Here is an 18,830-nt window from a genome sequence, read left to right as displayed (position 1 = left end):
AAAAATGCACATTTCCATATTTTTTATACACATATATAATGTGTATGGGGGGCACTCCAAATTGGGACATTTTTGGGAGTGTTAATGGTTGTTTGTCTGTGTGTACCCTGCGATTGGCTGGCGCCATATATATATATATATATATATATATATATATATATATATATATATATATATATATATATATATATAAGCTTAACATTCTTCTTCAAAATAGATATGAGGTTTCCATTGGACGGTGTAGATGCAATAGAAGAGGTTCTTCTGTGAATTATATTTGAAGCTGATTTACTGGGTTTTTTTTTCAGAATGGTGAATCAGAATGGTGTAACTGAATAGGAATCTTCAGGGTGAGGTGATAAATATTCAGTGCGCTGTATGATAGCTTCCCATTATAACAAATGGTCATCAGCAGTGCCATTACCACATTCAGTCTTAAGCTTCATAGCCATCAAAAACAGACACACATGCACACACACACACACACACACACTGGCAGATTCAATCTAATTCTCCTAGGGCAGATGCCCAGTGGTGAACGGATCACTGCTGACATCTGTCCATCTTATCCTGATCCGGCCTGATGTGAATGTACCCCTATCAGTTCACATGAAGGAACCCGCGCCGGCAGAAAAGCTCTTTAACAGGTTCGACCCTGAAAAGTTGCTTTGAATTTCACTGTAAAACCATGTGACACAACCAGCCATGTCTCAACGTCAAAGTAACACTGCTAAATGTGCCCCCCAGTGCTTGACACTTTACTTTTCCTATTAACACACGCATATACACCATCTCAAAACATCATGCGGCATCTGCAAGAAATACACACACACCCACAAACACGCGCGCACGCACGAACACACGTACACAAACTTAGCGCCATGTGCATTCAGTGGCGTGAAATGATATTCCATTTGGAGAAATCCGGATTAAATAGTGTCATCCCAGGTTGTTTGACCTTGTTGCAGCAGGCAGGAACATGTGTGTGTGTGTGTAATATATACCTGTATATATATACAGTATATGTATAATACATTTTATTTATAAGCGCCTTTCAAGACACCCAAGGACACTTTACAATAACAAAAAACACAAAACAATACGGGTTGAGCAGCGGCAGCCAAAACACGGCATATATATATATATATATATATATATATATATATATATATATATATTATAGCAAGAAGTAAAGAAATTGCAAGAAAGTGTGCAAATGCTGAATTTGTGATCAGAAGACGGTGCAACATACCCAAAACAACGTGTATATTTGTGCCATCGTCAAAAGCTGGCATAGTGGAAATGTAAGATAAAAAAAACAAAACATTTAATATAACATGTAATGTGTTAACATGTTTACAACATCTCCTTGTCTGGCATCATTGGAAAAATGCCTGAACGTGGTCAGTCATTCAGGTGGCCTGGCCTTTTGCTAAAACTATTTCTATGTTGGTTCAACAGCTGGAAACAAATCCATCCACTTATTTAACAGCTACGTCAAGTAGCCTACGCCTTCTCCTTTTTGACTTGTATTGGAAGCCGGCTGTGATGTACAAATCCCGGTGCCCACAGACCCCAATGATTTTTTTGTGATACGTTGTTTGTTCATTTTTTACCTTGCATGTATTTGCCCTCTATGGGAAGAAGTGGCACATTCTCACAGTCGTTTGACGCTGATGCAGCTTTATAGATTTGCACCTATCTGCACAAACTGTGTATATGTAATTGCATCATGAGAATTGTGCAATTTACGTTCGACATTACCACCATTTATCTCATATCCTTGTTGAGCAAATTTTATGTGGATTTTGTGCTGTTTCCATGTTTGTTCAAACACTACGCTTGACCCCGATTGCATCTGTGAGTGGCTGAACGCGCGTGGCCGGAAGCTGACGTAACTTACGCTGAAAAGCTATTTTGAATGAAAGAGGTGCTAAAATTAAATAACGTGTAAATAAAATGCTTTTCAGACTTTTCACCAATAAAAAATAAAAATTAATAACTACATGAATGCTCTTACTTTGCGATTAGATGGTCTAGGGCGGCACTTCCATCTCCAGGCGCAAGGGGTTTCCACTCGAGCTAAAAATAGATTGGCTTTTGGGCTCAGTACCCACTGTGGCAGTACAGAACAACCCCGGAGTGAACGAGGTTGTGCATGTTTGCTGTCATCTCTTATTTTGCGGATCCGATAATTGACATGATTAATAGATGACACAAATTATATGACATTACAGTCAATCAGCGATTTTGCAAAGAAATGCTAAATATCGGCTGTTTTCGATCCACTCAAACAGATCGGTGTAAATTCTACGCTTTGTTGGTGTACGGGTGGGTTTGAAAGCTGACATATAGGAATGCATCTCACAGTACAGGTTTACATTTGAAGCGAAAGGTCTGGCCAGTAAGTCAGAGAGACCATTTTATTTGCATTGCACTTTTTACGAAAGGCTTCGTATATACGCGCATACACATAAACATACAAGAGTTAAGAAACAGAGTGCTGTAAATGCTGAATTTGGGGCAATAAGCTTTAAAGGTAACATTAATCCAACACATGCAAAACGACTAATCCATAGAGTGGGAATGTCGGGAATACATGAATAGTCCATGAATAGAATTAAGGTTGGGAAGCAAAACAAGTCAAATCCAGTGCAGTGATTTGGGCTTTTCAAGAGTCACATTTGTATTTTCATCATTTTCATTTCTATTTGATTCAATTTCAGCCAATAGCAAAGCTCCACATGTTAAGTCTGGTGAGAAGTGTGTTTGCGGACTGCATACTTGTGTGTGAGTGAGAATCTTCAGACTGCCTCCACCGTTCCCTTTGTGTGCCTCTGTTCCTCCCTCGCTCCCTATCAGGAACGTATTCATGTAATTAAGCCGCTAATACACCGTCAAAGAATTGTCTAATTCGGCAACGAGGAATTAAAGGAATCTGGCTTGAGTCATTAGCCAGTCGAGATGTTCTGTAGAGCCTTTTCAATAAGGGATCTGGAGAGCTGTGAATCACTCGCTACAGCACACAATCGTCACTCTATTTTTGTATGGCTCCATATGAAGCATTAATTGCAAAGTGTGAGCATACAAAATTGTGTGTGGGTGTGGTATAGACAAACACTTCGCAGCATGTAATCCATTTACACAATCAGCCAATGAAGTGAATTATTACCCATTGTACACAGTTAGATACACTGGGCCAGATACCTAATTGCAATCTTCTTGTTTTTTTTTGCACCCTCTCTTTGGCAGCACAAAAAGTAAAATCTCAATCTGCTTCTGCTGGGGGGAGGATTATGAAACTGCTCATTACCTTATGAATGTAGAATGTTAGACAGGCAAGAGTGTAAGGTGACACTTTCTGATGGAAAATGTCAGTCCTCATTTGGCATCCGACAGGCCGAGCTCCAAGGCTCGCTGGCATGCTCAAATTGGACCCTTTTGATTTACACACATGCAGTCTACCTGCAGCTCAATAGGCTATTCCAACACTTTTGTGCACAAATGACACATTTTTATTTCTTGGGTGAGCTATTCGTAGCATTCTCTGTGGGTCATCTTGATAACACAGGCTTTATGCCACCAAGCAGTTTGGTCTGGTTCAACTGGGAACACATTGGCTCGGTAAACCCATTAGAAACTCAACTCAACTCAACTGTATTCATAAAGCACTTTAAAACAACCTCCGCTGAATACAAAGGGCTGTACATGGAGCAAATATCTACAACAATAAACAATAAATTAATAACAAAGACCGTAGAAAGCACACAACAGTAAAACTAAGATCAACTCTGAGTCATGCTGAGTCAAAAGCCAAAGGATACAAATGAGTATTGAGACAGGTTTTAAAGATGGGCATTGAGGGGGCTTGCCGAATGTTCATTCCAAAGAGAGGGACCAGCAACGAAAGTTCTTGGTGCCTCTAATAATGTCTGGTCTGCAGGCGTGTAGGGGTGGAGGAGCTCAAAGAAGTAAGGTGGAGCAAGGCCATTTAAAGACTTGAAAACAAATAATAGGGTCTTAAAAATAATTCTAAAATGTATAGGGAGCCAGAGAAGAGATGGCAGAGTAGGAGTTATGTGCTCCCTCTGACGAGTACCAGTCAAGATGCGACCAGCAGCATTCTGGACCAACTGGAGATGCTTCATGGAGGATTGGCTGACTCCAGAGTAAAGTGCATTACTGTAATCCAACCGGGATGTGACAAAGGCATGAATTGCTCTTTCAAAGTGCTCATGAGAAAGGAGAGGTTTTACTTTCGCCAGCCGCCTAAGATGAAAGGGCTTCAATATTTCATACTGTGCCACTAGTCAACAACCTTTCCGGGACAGTTCGTCTGTGTCGTGCGGAGCGACCGCACACAGTTGCCCATTCCGACTGATCGAGATTCAACACTAACAAGGTGAACTGAACTGAGAGGGAAATTCTTCTTCTAATGGGTTTACCGAACCAATGTGTTCCGAGAAAGATGGGAAAGACAGTTGTGATTGCTGTTAAAAATGTTCCTCCAAAGACTTCTTGAGTTTTGTGTTTTTACATCTCGATAACACTCTTGCTCGATGCACGTCACCAGAACTACACGGTATTAAAGTGAAAGAGTCTTGAAGAAATGCTGCCAAAATTATACGATTCAGTCATCAGCCCTTATGTACAAATGCTCAGTCTATAATTGAAGCGCAGTTCAGTTCTATTTGCTGCAGTACGGTTTTGGAAGGGTAAACCCTGCTTTCATTGTGGTGCGTATCATTAATATGAATCCATAACGTTTTTTAATGACTTACTCTCACATGTCTGTTGTTATATCTGTTACAGCTGCCTACTGTAACTCAATAGTGTTTTAATCGTGTCCAATGAAGGTTGGTACACTGAAAGAATTGTGTCTAAAATCCTGTACGATACAGATCGGTTTACCCTTCGAAACATTTGTTCATCGGAATGCAAAACATTATAAAAAAACAAAAAACAAAAAGCTCGGTTGAGACTGAGCTTTGCTTTAATTATGCTGCTAGGTGGCAGAGGCAGTGGGAGGGTGAGGCTGAGGGACAGGGTTCAGTCCACAGACCCTCCCTGAGATGAAGTGGATAATTGAGTGTGGAATAAACACTGCCAACAAGCAGCCCCATTCAAACTCAAAAAGAGAATGGGCCAAGAAAGAGGAGGGGAAGTGGGAAAAAAAAGAGGGTGAGAATGCAAGCAAAAATCCCCGCCACCCTCCTTAGGGGATGGGGGGGGGGGCTGCTATTGAAAAGCTATTAAACTTGCATTTAGCGGGATTGATTGAGAATGAAGAGACCTATTAAAAGAGAGGGACAAGAGAACAATAGCGTGTCTCTGGTTGCCGTATGTTGCCCTCTTTTCAGCAGCTTTCTTTACTTGTGACGGTGGTGGTGGTTTGGGAGTGGGGCGGGGTGGGCGTGGGGGGGGGGGTTACTCTGTCTGTTTAAGCAGTTCAGGAAGGGTTGGGGTGGAGGGGGGGGACTTAGCCCAGCCTGAATAGTGGCCTCTTTATCTCCCCTAGTCCCCCTTCCCTTCCATTCTCCATTGAGCAACAATGAAAGAGAGGAGAATGAGTTTTTCTTTTTTTTTTTTTTTCAAAGTCTCCCGACTCACACAGAGAGCCCACTTAGATAACCAACCAACTGTCTCTTTCCCCGCCTACGGATTAGTTACCTCTGGAGTGCTGCCATCTTCCCCTTGGCTGTATAGGGTTTGTAATACTCAATCTTTATCATAGTGCCACAAACATTCGGAAACCATATTGCTGTTGTGTCTCTCTGCGCGTGTACCTTGGTTGTGCGCGTGTATGTGTCTGAAGGCCAGCCAACCGTTCCATTGAGAGTTTGTAGCGCACTTCAACACAGCAGCACAACGGCGGCAGGTGTCTCTGCTGAATTTGAAGCGCCTCACACAAAAGGGGTCCCTGGGGACCTTTGGTGCTGTTTTAATTGTTTAACATCCATTTTGACTTAAAGTACACTGAAAGAGTGGCAGATTCTCCCCCGCCTCCCAAAGTGCTTCGTGCTGGTAAGCATACAAGCATATGGACTTGGGGAAAGAGTTAAATAAGTTATAAGGCAATGCTGACTCTTCTTCTTGGAAGGGATATTTATGGGGGGGGGGGCAGTCAGTGTTGACACAAATCAGCGTCCACCATCTCTTTAAAATGTCAGTTTATCAAGCCATCACCTTCACAGGGCTACTTTCACTCTCCTAACCCTCCACACCTGCTGCCATTCACTCGATGTGAGGCGTGTTGCAATTTGTACACGATTTGCCGTGAAAATGTCCATTCTTGTCAGATTCACAACATGTTTCTCCTCCTGTCCTTGCAGCCGCCACCCGAGCAGCCTACTTCTCCCAGCAGCCTCAGGACCAGGTGGTGGTATCTGGGCAGTCCGTGACTCTACCATGTGTCATTGTGGGCTACCGGGGGATGGTGCAGTGGACCAAAGACGGACTGGCTTTGGGTGGAGAGAGAGACCTACCAGGTATGATCTCACTCTGCTTCTCACCCAAGATGACTGAAACTGGACCTTGGTGGTTCATTGTCTACATGCCGAGCCAACTGTAGTAAAATTTGTTATAGTCCTACAATCACATGCAGATCTAAATCACTGCCGTGCCGCATTTAACAAGAAAAATTAATGCACATACACGTCTCACTGATATTCAGCTTTCGGGTGGAATGCACTCTCACCTTTACAGGTGAACTTAATGTGATCTTCTCTAAATGTTTAAATTCCGGTCAGTGTTTCGGTACATCTTTTTGCACAACTTTCTGTTCTCTTACAAGGAAGTGAAAAGGTGTTTGATACTTGGAAATGATGCCTTCTGTGCCTTTCTGTGACTCAGACGGTCTCTTTTTCTCTGTTGCAACACACTGATGACACTCTGTGGCATTTTTAGTTCAGTGCCCACCTTCCTTCCTCTTGAATGGCGGTGGAAGAGAATCTTTGTGTGTGTGGTGCTCTGGGTTGAGATTTTAGCAGGACCCCAGACACATATCTTGAGATGTTGAGATTCTTTTTTTTCAAATGCTTGTGTGTGTATGTGTACTCAGCTTTAAATAATGAACTGGAAAATCTTCATGTGTGGTGTAAGCCAACTGAATGTAGCTAATCAAAATGTCCTGACCAATAAGGAGGTGGCAGTAAATAAAACAAAATATGTCTTGCCCAATGTGGGTTCCACAAACGCCAAGAAGTATTTTCTCTTGCCGACAAAGCCATCTCAAAACCCTCACGTAACATCAGCGTACCTCCAGGACCTTCTCTTCTTCTTCGTTTTAGCGAGTTCACATGTGATCATGTGAGATTTCTGCCTCCGGAGACATTTGCGGTGGAAGAAAACCTTTATGCAAAACATTATGCAATGACAATAAAACGAAACTTTGTGTGAGGTGCACGGTCTTGAAATTTTCAGAACATCCCATACAGTTTTTTTTATCCTTATGGATGGATTCTTAAAAAGAAGATTATATATAGCATACACTTTAAGGTTGAAAATATTTGTGTGTGAACCTGGCCTATGTGGAAGTACCAGTACATTTTCTTTCACTGAGTATACTAGAATACTAGTTTCTTATTCTGATCAATGCCAGACCCCATTAGAAACCAAAGCTCTCTTCCTTAACCATTTAGGTTTTACAAGATTGACTGGTGAAAGGTTGGCGACTGCTGCGCTCACATAACGTGATTTCCTGTCGAGCTTTTTAAGGTTTTTGTAGGAAGGTAGATAATCGATCAACTTTTCGCACTGACATTTGATGGCGGGCGGATTGCCTCTTGGCCCCAGAGGCCCTGCCACCTTCTTTATTGTGTCCGTGCTTCAAGGACAGACTCCTCATGTGTTTCATTTCCCACCTCATGCTGCTCTTCACACGCACACACACACACACACACACACACACACACACACACACACGCACACAATGGCACAATCCTACCGAGGTGCCGCCTGCATTCATTTGTGACTTAAACAGCTTTTCCACATTTCTTAGCGCTTTGTCCAAATGGGCTCTGTAGTTGTGTCATAATGTGTTTATTGTTGCTTGGTTTGTGGCTGACTGTTGTGTGCGCTGGCTTCACGCAGGCTGGACGCGCTACTCCTTAATGGGCGACCCGCTATCAGGCGAGCACAGCTTGCTGATCGATTCGGCAGAGCTGGTGGATGATGCCGTGTACGAGTGTCAGGCGACACAGGCGGGCCTGCGCTCCCACCGAGCCAAGCTCACTGTACTAGGTAAGATACGCAGCTCAGACTGCCACGGCTTGAGAACAATCCGAACACATCAAACGAGACATAAGTACAAAGACGGGCATTGTAAAAAAAAAAAAAGGAAGTCGTGCACAATGCGTAATTATCCCATTCAGAACACCAGCGGGCAGACAAATGAAAACTGTATTGCATTCTAGGCAATATCACCGACCTCTTTAAAGGCTTTACCATTAATAAAATGATTTCTTATCACCACTCGGCAATAACCCCTCAGTGATAACTCAAATTTCTTGATGGAAATGAAATCCTGGGGGAATCATTCTGTTAAAGCTCAGCCAAGAGAGCCTGATGGAGGAAGGAGAAAAAAAAAGAAGTAAACACTTTCAAGACTGTGGACGTCGTGGCTAATGTGATTGCAGGAATCACAAATGACTGGAGTAGTCACTTGAAAGTCAAGGTCTGCATAGTTAGCACATTTTACGGTGAGCCGCAACATTTGTCATTTGCCAACCGCAAGGCAGTTTTTACATTAACTCGATGTGAGTGATCCACTTGTTCACGCAGACATTGAGGGTGAGGAAGGGGGGGGGGGGGGGGTCAGGGGGGTTGCAAATGATTGTGTGTCTGTCTGTTGAATGGGTGCTGTGGGTGTTTTGGGGGGGGGGCATACAGGTCTTGTGGGAATGAGCAAAGCACTGCTGGCATCTGGTGGCATTTGATGGAATGTCACTCCCCATGTATCTGCTTCACCCTGGCAAGTGTTATAAAAGAAGCAAGTCAGGGGCAACAAGCATCGAACACTACATGATGATGGGAAACTTTACCCATTCAAGCAATCTTATCGTCATTCATTTACTTATTCAGATTTGACTGCGAAGCGTGCAAACGAGTCTAAGTATTGACTGGACCTATAGTTGATGGCTCCTGAAACTTAGGTGTATTGTCTTCTATTGGCAGAGGTCTCATTTATCAAGCATATACTCATCCTTGATTCCTTTGATTAATTGTTTTTGTATTTTAGTGCAATTGCTATTTTAAGCTCATAGAATTGCCAAAGTGTCTATATACAGTATATACTGTATACTGTAAATACTGTATGTTCGATTGCTTTTGTCATTTGTTAATCGATCTCACTGTAGGGTTATCATTGTAATTAAGTTCTTTTCAGTCACACTGGAAAACTAATACCCAGACATAATTGTTTTTAAAGACGAGGAAATGAAGATCACGAAATGCAGGCAGCAACATCTGCACTTGACTGAGGTGTGTCAGAAAAGTTCCAGGACTAACGTCACACAAGATGTATTTCCAATCTAAAATACAAGTTTTGGCCCTTCAAAGTAATCCCCCCACACCCCCCCGGAGTCCAACACAATTTTTTTTTTTTGCCACGCACTTGAAATGATTCCCCCGAGCTCCTCAGCAGCTTCGTCGCCGTGGCCGTCATTTGATTCTGAGCAATAAAAGTATGACAACATCTTCATAAAGTGCACTGTAATAGATCGAGACTGGTGGATGATGGGAAACTGTGCTCTTTCATCGACAAAAAAGACAAGGAGTGCTTCTCAGGCTTATTTATGCATGTTTATATATGAAGGCGAAACAAGAGCTAAAGAAAGTGCTGGGGGACTTTTTTTTTCCCTGTGCATGTATATTTGCGTGCAGTTGTCTGCATGCCAAAGCAATCTGGAGTTAACGTCTGGAGTGCAGTCGGGGGAATCGGCATGGAAATTAAAATCACCTAGCACTCGGATTCCATTAGTGTCCGTGCAACAGCAACGGAAGGACCTCTGACAATTCAGACGTACACAGTGAAATTGGTTCGGTGGAGGGAGCGAAAAAGGCCAACACAAACCCTACATTCACGCCGCTCCTTATTGGTCCGGGAAATGGACGCCCTCATCAGGGGTGGCACGCTCGGCTTGCCAGTGCTGTGTGAGAAACCGTGCAAATAAATGAACAAATAAGCAATTCAGTCCAAACCTCGCTCAGCAACAGTGGGAGCCATTGCAAAGATAATGCGAGCCTTTGAAAAGGAAATAAAGGATGCGAAGTGTGTTCTTTTCTCCTACGATGAGATAACAGACATCATAATTTGTTTGAACTTGTTTGCTTCTTTTAATGTCACATCTTTGGGGACATACTACAATGTGACGCATGACTCGAGCTGGATCACAAATTGTTTTAGTGAGCATATGAATACTCTCCTAATGAGTAGAATATTCATAAAACAATGTTTATTGGTGAACTTTGTAGTGGTGCCCAAATCAAATTGCGGTTTGCTCTTTTAGCCATCTCTCCAGTTTCCTGGATTCTTTTCCTTTGGGCGAGAGACTGGCTACACCCTGGACTTGGTCGCCAGTCAGTGGCAAAAACATATAAACGGAGTCGGTGAATGTCATGTGTTTTGTATTGAGCGATGAGTGTGTTCTTGCTTTACAGTCCCTCCTTCAGACCCTTTGGTGGAGGGAGGCCCCGTCGTGCGTCTTAAAGCCCACACGTCACACAACCTCACCTGCAGATCCTACGGAGCCAAGCCTGCTGCAGAGATCACCTGGTACAGAGATGGAGAAGTCATGGAGACAGCCATTTACTCCAAGGTACATGCAAAGAGCAAGTTCTCGCCATCATCCCCCCCCCCCCAAACCCTCCCGGTACTCACCCCCCATGATGTTGTTGGCAAGAGATTTGCAAGCAAAAACCTTTCTTTCTTCTAGTTTTCCTCCATGGTTTTCAATCACTACCCTTTTCTCATAAGGTTTGCTCAAATGGCTCTCTGCAGTCCCCCTCCCATTTTCACTCATGCCTCTCCACTCCGCCCGCTCCCCCCTTCGACTCCCACTAACCCCCGTGCATAACTGGAGCATGCCAAAGCTCAGACAGGCATGAGGGTTTCATACAGTAGAGTTTCTGCAGAGAGCGAATCACCAACACAACAATGCAGAAACACAATGGTGGTGCGGCGGAGCGTGAGTCAGCCACGGCTGGGAAAGTGTCACATTTTTCATGCTCTCTGAGCACGCTAAACGACGCTAACCACCACATTTAAGGAGGCGAGCGCTTGCAGTGAGAGGGGATGACGGGGAAGAAGGGAGGGGGTACGCATAAGAAACAAACAAAGAAAAATTCTATCCGCTCACATTTTAAAAAAAAGGTATATTTCTTGCTGAGGAAGACAAAGAATCGCTCCATTGATTTTGGTGTCCAAGAGAAAATGCGCAGTGTGTCTTTTTTTTCCAGAAGATGTGACATTTCTGCCGCGTGCTGTCACCACCCAAAAAACAGACTTGCTAGCAATTTGGCCATTACACTATTCTCCCTTCACTGTGTGTGTGTGCGCGTGTGTGTGTGCGCGCGTGTGTGAAAGAGAGTGAGCAGTATGCATTACCCTGAGAATCTACACCTTGCCTCACTTAGGCGTATTGATTTCTGTAAGCGGTAAATAGATTTAAAAGACGGTGACAAACAAGGCGCCGACGACAAACGCTCTCAGAAATGTCGGAACAGCAAAAAAATCCCAGCGCTGCCTCGTAAAATATACTAATATATTTCATCGCCGGTGCCAAAGAATTTTAAATTAAAATAGCGTTACTGGCGTACGTATCAAACTAAAAATAAGATGACATATAGCTGATGTAGTATGGCTTGCAGCTGAGCCTAACAGCTATTGTGTATGGTTGCCAGACACTGATGGAAGATGGGAAGAGGGAGGCAGCTGTCAGCATGCTTCCAATCATCCCAGAGGACAGCGACTCCGGCCGCACCTACACCTGCAGGGTTCTCAACCCAGCTGCCCCTGCTGGAAGGCAGACATCCATCACGATCAATGTCCAACGTGAGTCCCAAACACGCACTCATCCGCGTTCTCGTCCAATGATGAGGAGAAGTGGTCATGTCAATATCGGGTCTGCTAATTTCTGCATCACATCTTGCAGACCCTCCATCTGTGGTTTTGTCAGTCCAGCCTCAGACAGTGACCGAAGGCGCCAAGGTTCTCTTCATATGCACCGCTTCAGCCAATCCGGAAATTATCGGCTACAGGTAGACAGACGCGCCCTCTTTTGAAGACGTTTTAAATTGAGCAAAATGACAAGTATGTATCGTCTCTGCCGGTAGGACGCGATGCCGAATAGCACATCACGTCCGAGAAGGGGGCAAAAAGTGCGCGTGTTGGAATAATTTGCATGAATGAGCAGCTTGATTGGCAGCATTTGATTATGATTGGCACACGCTATGAGTGAGCTAATAGCCACTTTGATATGCATGGCTAAGTACTTTCCCTCAACTAATAATCTGAATGCATGATGTGATTATTCGTCCGCCGCAGGTGGTCGAAAGGAGGAGTCCCCATCTCTGAGGCGAATGGCGACAGTCTGGAGGTGACCGTGGACCATTCCTACTTCACAGATCCGGTCTCGTGTGCGGTATCCAACTCTGTGGGCAGCACCAATGTCAGCACCCTGGTTGATGTTCAGTGTAAGTTGAACCAAAGGACTGTAAACAAAGCCGCTACGTTGTACTTGCGAGGCACGTGTGTTAAGCGATAAGCATATTGATTCAAAGTGTCTACTTCCCTGCAGTTGGCCCCAGATTGCTGTCTGGGCCAAAGCCAATGACTGTGGATATCGGGATGGATGCGGCGTTCACTTGCACGTGGACTGGAAACCCCCCCTTGACCCTGGCTTGGACCAAACAAGGCTCAAGCGAGGTAAGGTGATATACAGCCATCTTGAAGATTCAACACTTCGCTGCTGATCACCGTCACCTTCAGAGTGAAACATTCACACATGGCCTTCAGGCATGGACGCCTTCACACTTTTCTCTCTACGCATTCTTCAAAAAGCTGCGCTCACCATGCTCCCTGAGGTATCACGCCTCTGGCAGAGAACTGTCTGTCCACTGACAGATATACACAACATTGCTGTGCTCCGACGGGCTGTCATCGCAGTAAATCAATCAGACCAAGAAGCAGTCAGTCAACCGGTGCGGTTAAAACGTCCGCAGCTTATCAGGCATCAGGCGGCTCTAGCAGCATTTGAATAACCGTTTCACAGAAGAACATTGCTATCCTGGGGGAAAAAAAAAACCAAAAGCATTTTAGTGCAATGCATCAGCACGATCCCACAGGAGCGCCTTTCCTCGCTACCAGTACTACTGTTGAAGACACGCAGGTGAAAATACCTTGATGAAAAACAAGTGGAGATGCCGTGAGCGCCGTCGTCACATCCGAGAGTGAACGCCTTCGGCCCCTCTGAGGGAGCAAGCTGACATTTTTTTTTTTGCAATCCACCCACCATCACTGTCCCTCACATTGCCAAGAGAAATAGATTAATTGGGTTACTTTGTAAGTGTGTTGAAAAAGAAAAGTGGCAAGTGCGAGAGGGGGACTGTGTGGAAATGGGTGGGAGGCTTGAGTGGAAGTAAATGGATTAAGCACAGCTTGATAGAATGACAGGATCAATGAGCTAAGGAGTGATGTGAGTGCAGCAGCCGCTTCAGAGGGCCACTCACACCATTCCGCGGTCTGTTGTGTCCTAACGATTTAAGGACAACAATCTTACCGAGCATCTCCCCAGCCTCTGTTTCGGTGTTCAAATATTGCGATGAGAGACAACCAAATTACACCAAAACCGACAGTTTGCGCCTGATGATGCAACTTGTGAGACGGGTTTCCAAGAAATACAAGACCTACAGTTCAGTGCACCGCATTCCAGCTTGGGGTGGTAAACCTTTATTTGATTGGCATTTAACCACTAGGTCTTAGGGGAGAATGGCCGCATCAATTACGTAAATGGCTTGATATGCCGTTATGAACCACAGCATGATCGAAAAGTCGTATTTTGTTCACGTGTGTAATCATTCTCAATCAACCGACAGACTGATATGTTCATAGCTCTAAGCTTTCGATTACTTTAGAAGACTACCGAGGGGAAAATTGTTTGACCTAGAAGGAGAGAGAGGAACAGCACCGGGAAACTAACAAGAGATCCAATTTAATAAAAACTTCCATGCAAATGAGGCATTTCAAACACACCTGTTCCGCTAACAAATATCTGCCGATTTCTCATTACCGCACACATGAACCGGCAGTGATCATCTGCCGTATCCACCTGCTCCTCCAACCGCAGACATCTTACCTTATGGAACAGCAAAGTGAGAGAGAGGAACAAGGTCTACTTTCATATCCTCACACTTTCACAAAGATTGTGTGCGGTTATGATTAACAGAGAATATACTTTTCTAACACACTGAAGTATGTACTTCAACAAAAGGATGCTAGAGAACTGTACCGTGCGGATTCGTTAATTTGGGATCTGTTTTGAATTTTTGACTCAAGGCAGTATTAGGCTCAGTATCGTATCGGCCCGAATATAAGACGGTGTTTTTTGCATTGAAATAAGATAAATAAGTGGGGGTCGTCTTATATTCGGGGTCTAAACATTAAACCCATTCACGACGCTAGATGGCGACAGATATCATTGACTCCCCAGGTCAAAGCGAACCCCTGTCACGAAGAATAAAAATAAAAATAGCAATAGCACAAAGAAGAAAAATAAAAAAGTAGCGGTAAGAAAGAAAAGAGAAGAAAATAACAGAAAATGTAGCGACAATCTGGAGAAAAGTGGGTAGAAGATCGACCAGGTTAACCGGCAGCTCAGGAGAAGTTATGATGTAATTTACGTTTCAAAAACCAGAAGCCATTCATTTACGAATGTGATTGCATTAGTTTACATATTTAAATGTTCAGATATTGAGATGTGAATGAGGAAAAATAACATGCTTTTTCTCTCAAACATATTGTTATAATCATTTGTTTCAGATGTACTGTAATTATTTTCTGTATAAAAATTAATTTGGTGTTCAAAAAGTCTTTTTTCAAACTTACGTCTTGAAAAACAGGGGGTCGTCTTATAGTCAGGGCTGTCTTATATTCGGGCCAATACGGTACAAATCAGCCTACGCGGGGACCCCAATGTGATTTGTCTGGAGTTGAAAAACCTCCAGTCTCATCGGCCTGTTCTGTCTTTCACCAGGTGCTAAGTAACAGCAACACGTTGCAGATCAAGTCTGTTACCCAGGCCGAGGCTGGGACTTACACCTGCAAAGCCATCGTTCCACGCATAGGAATTGCAGAAAGAGATGCCACTCTGACTGTAAATGGTGGGTTCCCTCCACAAATGGATTACTTTGACGATTTGCTCTGTCAGAATGTTTCCTCATTTCCTTGCTTCTCTTCTCTCTGTCATTTTTTTTTTGCTCTCCACACTAGGCCCTCCTATCATCACAGCTGAGGCCACACAGCATGCTGTGAAGCACTCCAAGGGCAAGCTAGAATGCAGGGTGGGAAGCAGCCCACCGCCTTATAAGATTGTAAGTGAAACTCTTATTGCCCATGTTTGTGACATACTGTACATTCTTCACCACCCACATATGAGCTATCACTAGGTCGACCCTGACCTCACCTTCACACTTTTGCACCAGGACATTTTCAGCCCACCAATCAAGACACACACATTTTCAGGCCACTAATCAAGACATACACACATTCAGTGGTGTAATTGCACTGGCATTAAATGAAGCGAAATAAGTCGGGGGAGCTGCGGGAGACGGGCTTCCTACAGGTTTCAGCCAAACTGCATTCAATTAGCGGCCCGAAAGGCATCACTCAGCTGACCGTGTTGAATCGTGAATTTATGCTGGGCTGAGAGAGGATAATTGGGGTGCCTGAGTAGAGGGACAGAGGGAGAGGGGGGTGGCCCTTTGCCCTGTGCTACAGACAGCAAAGTGGAGGCCCACTTCAGTGTGGCTGCCTCACCCTCCTCACGACTCACCTGCAGGGCGCACGTGGGCGGGTCCTTAAACATAAGCTCGTGAGAAGGGTCAGCCTCATCGCACTTTTGAGGTCAACAGAAAAAAAGTAGTACTGTATAGAGAGCGATGTGGGTAGCAGAATGAAGGTATCAAAGGGCATACATGTATTTTCTTTACTCACTAGTGAAGAAACTTGTGTTGAAAAATCTTCCACTCGTCTCTTATGTACGTTCTTGCTCCTTTCCATAGGTATGGTCCTTTGGAGACATCAGCCTTTCGTCCGGTTCATCTGGTCGCTACTCAGTACAAACAGTAGCCAGTGACCAAGGAGTTGTGTCCTCTTTGGTGCTCTCTGAAACCCTGGCGCCTGATTTTGAGCTGCGTTACAACTGTACTGCTTGGAACAACTTTGGCACCGGCACCGCTTTGGTCATGCTCAAGGAACAAGGTAAAGGCACAACAAGAATGGTGATATAAACCTAACCTATAAAAACGCCTTACTATACATGGTCGTTTATACATGGTCCTTTTTTTCGTCTAAAAACGCCTTACTATACATGGTTGTTTTTTTTTTCGTTGAAAAAAGCCTTACTATACATGGTCGGGGGGTTTTTTCGTCGAAAAACGCCTTACCATACATGGTCGTTTTTTGGGGATAAAAAAAACCTTACTATAATGGTCGTTTTTTTTCCAATAAAAACGACTTACTATACATGGTCGGGTTTTTTTTCGTCGAAAAAAGCCTTACTATACATGGTCGGGGGGTTTTTTCGTCGAAAAACGCCTTACCATACATGGTCGTTTTTTGGGGATAAAAAAACCTTACTATAATGGTCATTTTTTTCCAATAAAAACGACTTACTATACATGGTCGGGGTTTTTTTTAGTCGAAAAAAGCCTTACTATACATGGTCGGGGGGTTTTTCGTCGAAAAACGCCTTACCATACATGGTCGTTTTTTGGGGATAAAAAAGCCTTACTATACATGGTCGTTTTTTTCCGATAAAAAAGCCTTACTATACATGGTCGGTTTTTTTCCGATAAAAACGACTTACTATACATGGTGTTTTTTTTTTTCAGGTTAAAATGGCTTACTATAAATGGTGTTTTTTTTCGGGTTGAAATGCCTTACTATACATGGTCGTTTTGTTTTTTGGCTAAAAACGCCTTAATATACATGGTCGTTTTTTGGGGCTAAAAAGCCTTACTATACATGGTAGTTTTGTTTTTTGGCTAAAAACGCCTTAATATACATGGTCGTTTTTTTTTCGGGTTAAAACGCCTTACTATACATGGTCGTTTTGTTTTTTGGCTAAAAACGCCTTACCATACATGGTCATTTTTTTTTCGGGTTAAAACGCCTTACCATACATGGTCGTTTTTTTTTTTCGGGTTAAAACGCCTTACCATACATGGTCGTTTTGTTTTTTGGCTAAAAACGCCTTACCATACATGGTCATTTTTTGGGGATAAAAAAGCCTTACTATACATGATCGTTTTGTTTTTTGGCTAAAAACGCCTTACATACATGGTCGTTTTTTGGGGATAAAAAAGCCTTACTATACATGGTCGTTTGGTTTTTTGGCTAAAAACACCTTACCATACATGGTCGTTTTTTGGGGATAAAAACGCCTTACTATACATGGTCGTTTTTTTTCGTCGAAAAACACCTTACTATTGTACATGGTCGTTTTTTTACGGCTAAAACGCCTTACTATACAGTACATGGTCGTTTTTTTTCGTCGAAAAACACCTTACTATACATGGTCGGTTTTTTCGTCTAAAAACGCCTTACTATACATGGTCGGGTTTTTTTCGTCAAAAAATGCCTTACTATTGTACATGGTCGTTTTTTTCCGATAAAAACGGATGACTATACATGGTCGGTTTTTTTCTGGTTAAAATGCCTTACTATACATGGTTGTTGTTTTTTTTTTGGTCTTAAAACGCCTTACTATACATGGTCGGCTCTTTGTACCGGCTCGTTCGCGACAAACACATCACTCGTGTGAGGGGATTTTCCTGGTACTCCAACTTCCTCCCTCCACTTTTAAATTAATTGACGGCTCCTTTTTGTTGAGGGTTTTTTTTGGTGTGTATGTGCCCTGCAATTGGCTTGCAACCAGTTCCGCATGTAGTCTGCCGCTGGCCCAAAGACAGCTGGCCAGGTTCCAGGTAACTCATGTCCCTAATGAACCAAACAGAAAATGGAAATAGCACAAACCTGTCTGGTGAGACGATCAATCAAACAACATGTCAATTTGATGACCAAATAAGTGATACTGTTACATTCTTCTCCTGCTACATCTGATGAATAACATTTTTGGTCATACGGCAAAAACTAAAAACGAATTTGGTTCTGTACCATGTTGAATAGTTTTCTTTTCCATGTCCTGAGCCACCACTGTAAAAATTTCACTTAAAAATCAGTCATGACGTTTTTAACTAATCCTGCTCGCAAACTCAACAACCAAAGGCAATCAAAACCTAAAACTCTCCCACTGAAAAGCCCTTTGTAGACAACATAATGAAACTCTCAATCCTTCTGCAAAGGAGACCAGATTAGGTAAAAGCGGAGCCTATGCCTCTTCTTATCTTAATTATACTCTGCAAATCGATGTGATTTAATCAGCAGATGGTTAGCTTTAATGAATATGTTTGCCCTTATAACATAGATATTGATTAGGGCCAAAAGTCAATTCGATGGAGTCATGTGTTTTAGGTTGGACTGATATTCTCCATCACTGTCGCAGAGGCAAACCCGGCATCTCTGGCTGCATTCCACTAAAGTGATTTTAAAA

The 18,830-nt window shown here is 43.3% G+C and overlaps 1 protein-coding gene across 2 annotated transcripts in view; it reads left to right on the top strand.

Annotated features, from left to right (window-relative positions):
* Window positions 1-18,830, top strand: part of kirrel3l (kirre like nephrin family adhesion molecule 3, like) — a 42,194-nt gene that overhangs the window by 20,316 nt on the left and 3,048 nt on the right. For both annotated transcript variants that reach the window (XM_052065457.1, XM_052065456.1), the window contains exons 2-11: window positions 6,333-6,488; window positions 8,092-8,241; window positions 10,660-10,817; window positions 11,902-12,052; window positions 12,153-12,258; window positions 12,545-12,693; window positions 12,798-12,925; window positions 15,252-15,378; window positions 15,488-15,588; window positions 16,279-16,477. In XM_052065457.1, coding sequence (XP_051921417.1) covers window positions 6,333-6,488; window positions 8,092-8,241; window positions 10,660-10,817; window positions 11,902-12,052; window positions 12,153-12,258; window positions 12,545-12,693; window positions 12,798-12,925; window positions 15,252-15,378; window positions 15,488-15,588; window positions 16,279-16,477 — 1,425 coding nt within the window. The remainder of the gene's footprint in view (window positions 1-6,332; window positions 6,489-8,091; window positions 8,242-10,659; window positions 10,818-11,901; window positions 12,053-12,152; window positions 12,259-12,544; window positions 12,694-12,797; window positions 12,926-15,251; window positions 15,379-15,487; window positions 15,589-16,278; window positions 16,478-18,830) is intronic.

Source organism: Hippocampus zosterae, chromosome 5 (assembly GCF_025434085.1).
Source record: "Hippocampus zosterae strain Florida chromosome 5, ASM2543408v3, whole genome shotgun sequence".
NCBI lineage: Eukaryota > Metazoa > Chordata > Actinopteri > Syngnathiformes > Syngnathidae > Hippocampus > Hippocampus zosterae.
Note: the sequence above shows the minus strand (reverse complement) of the source record. Positions and strands in the feature narration are given on the sequence as shown.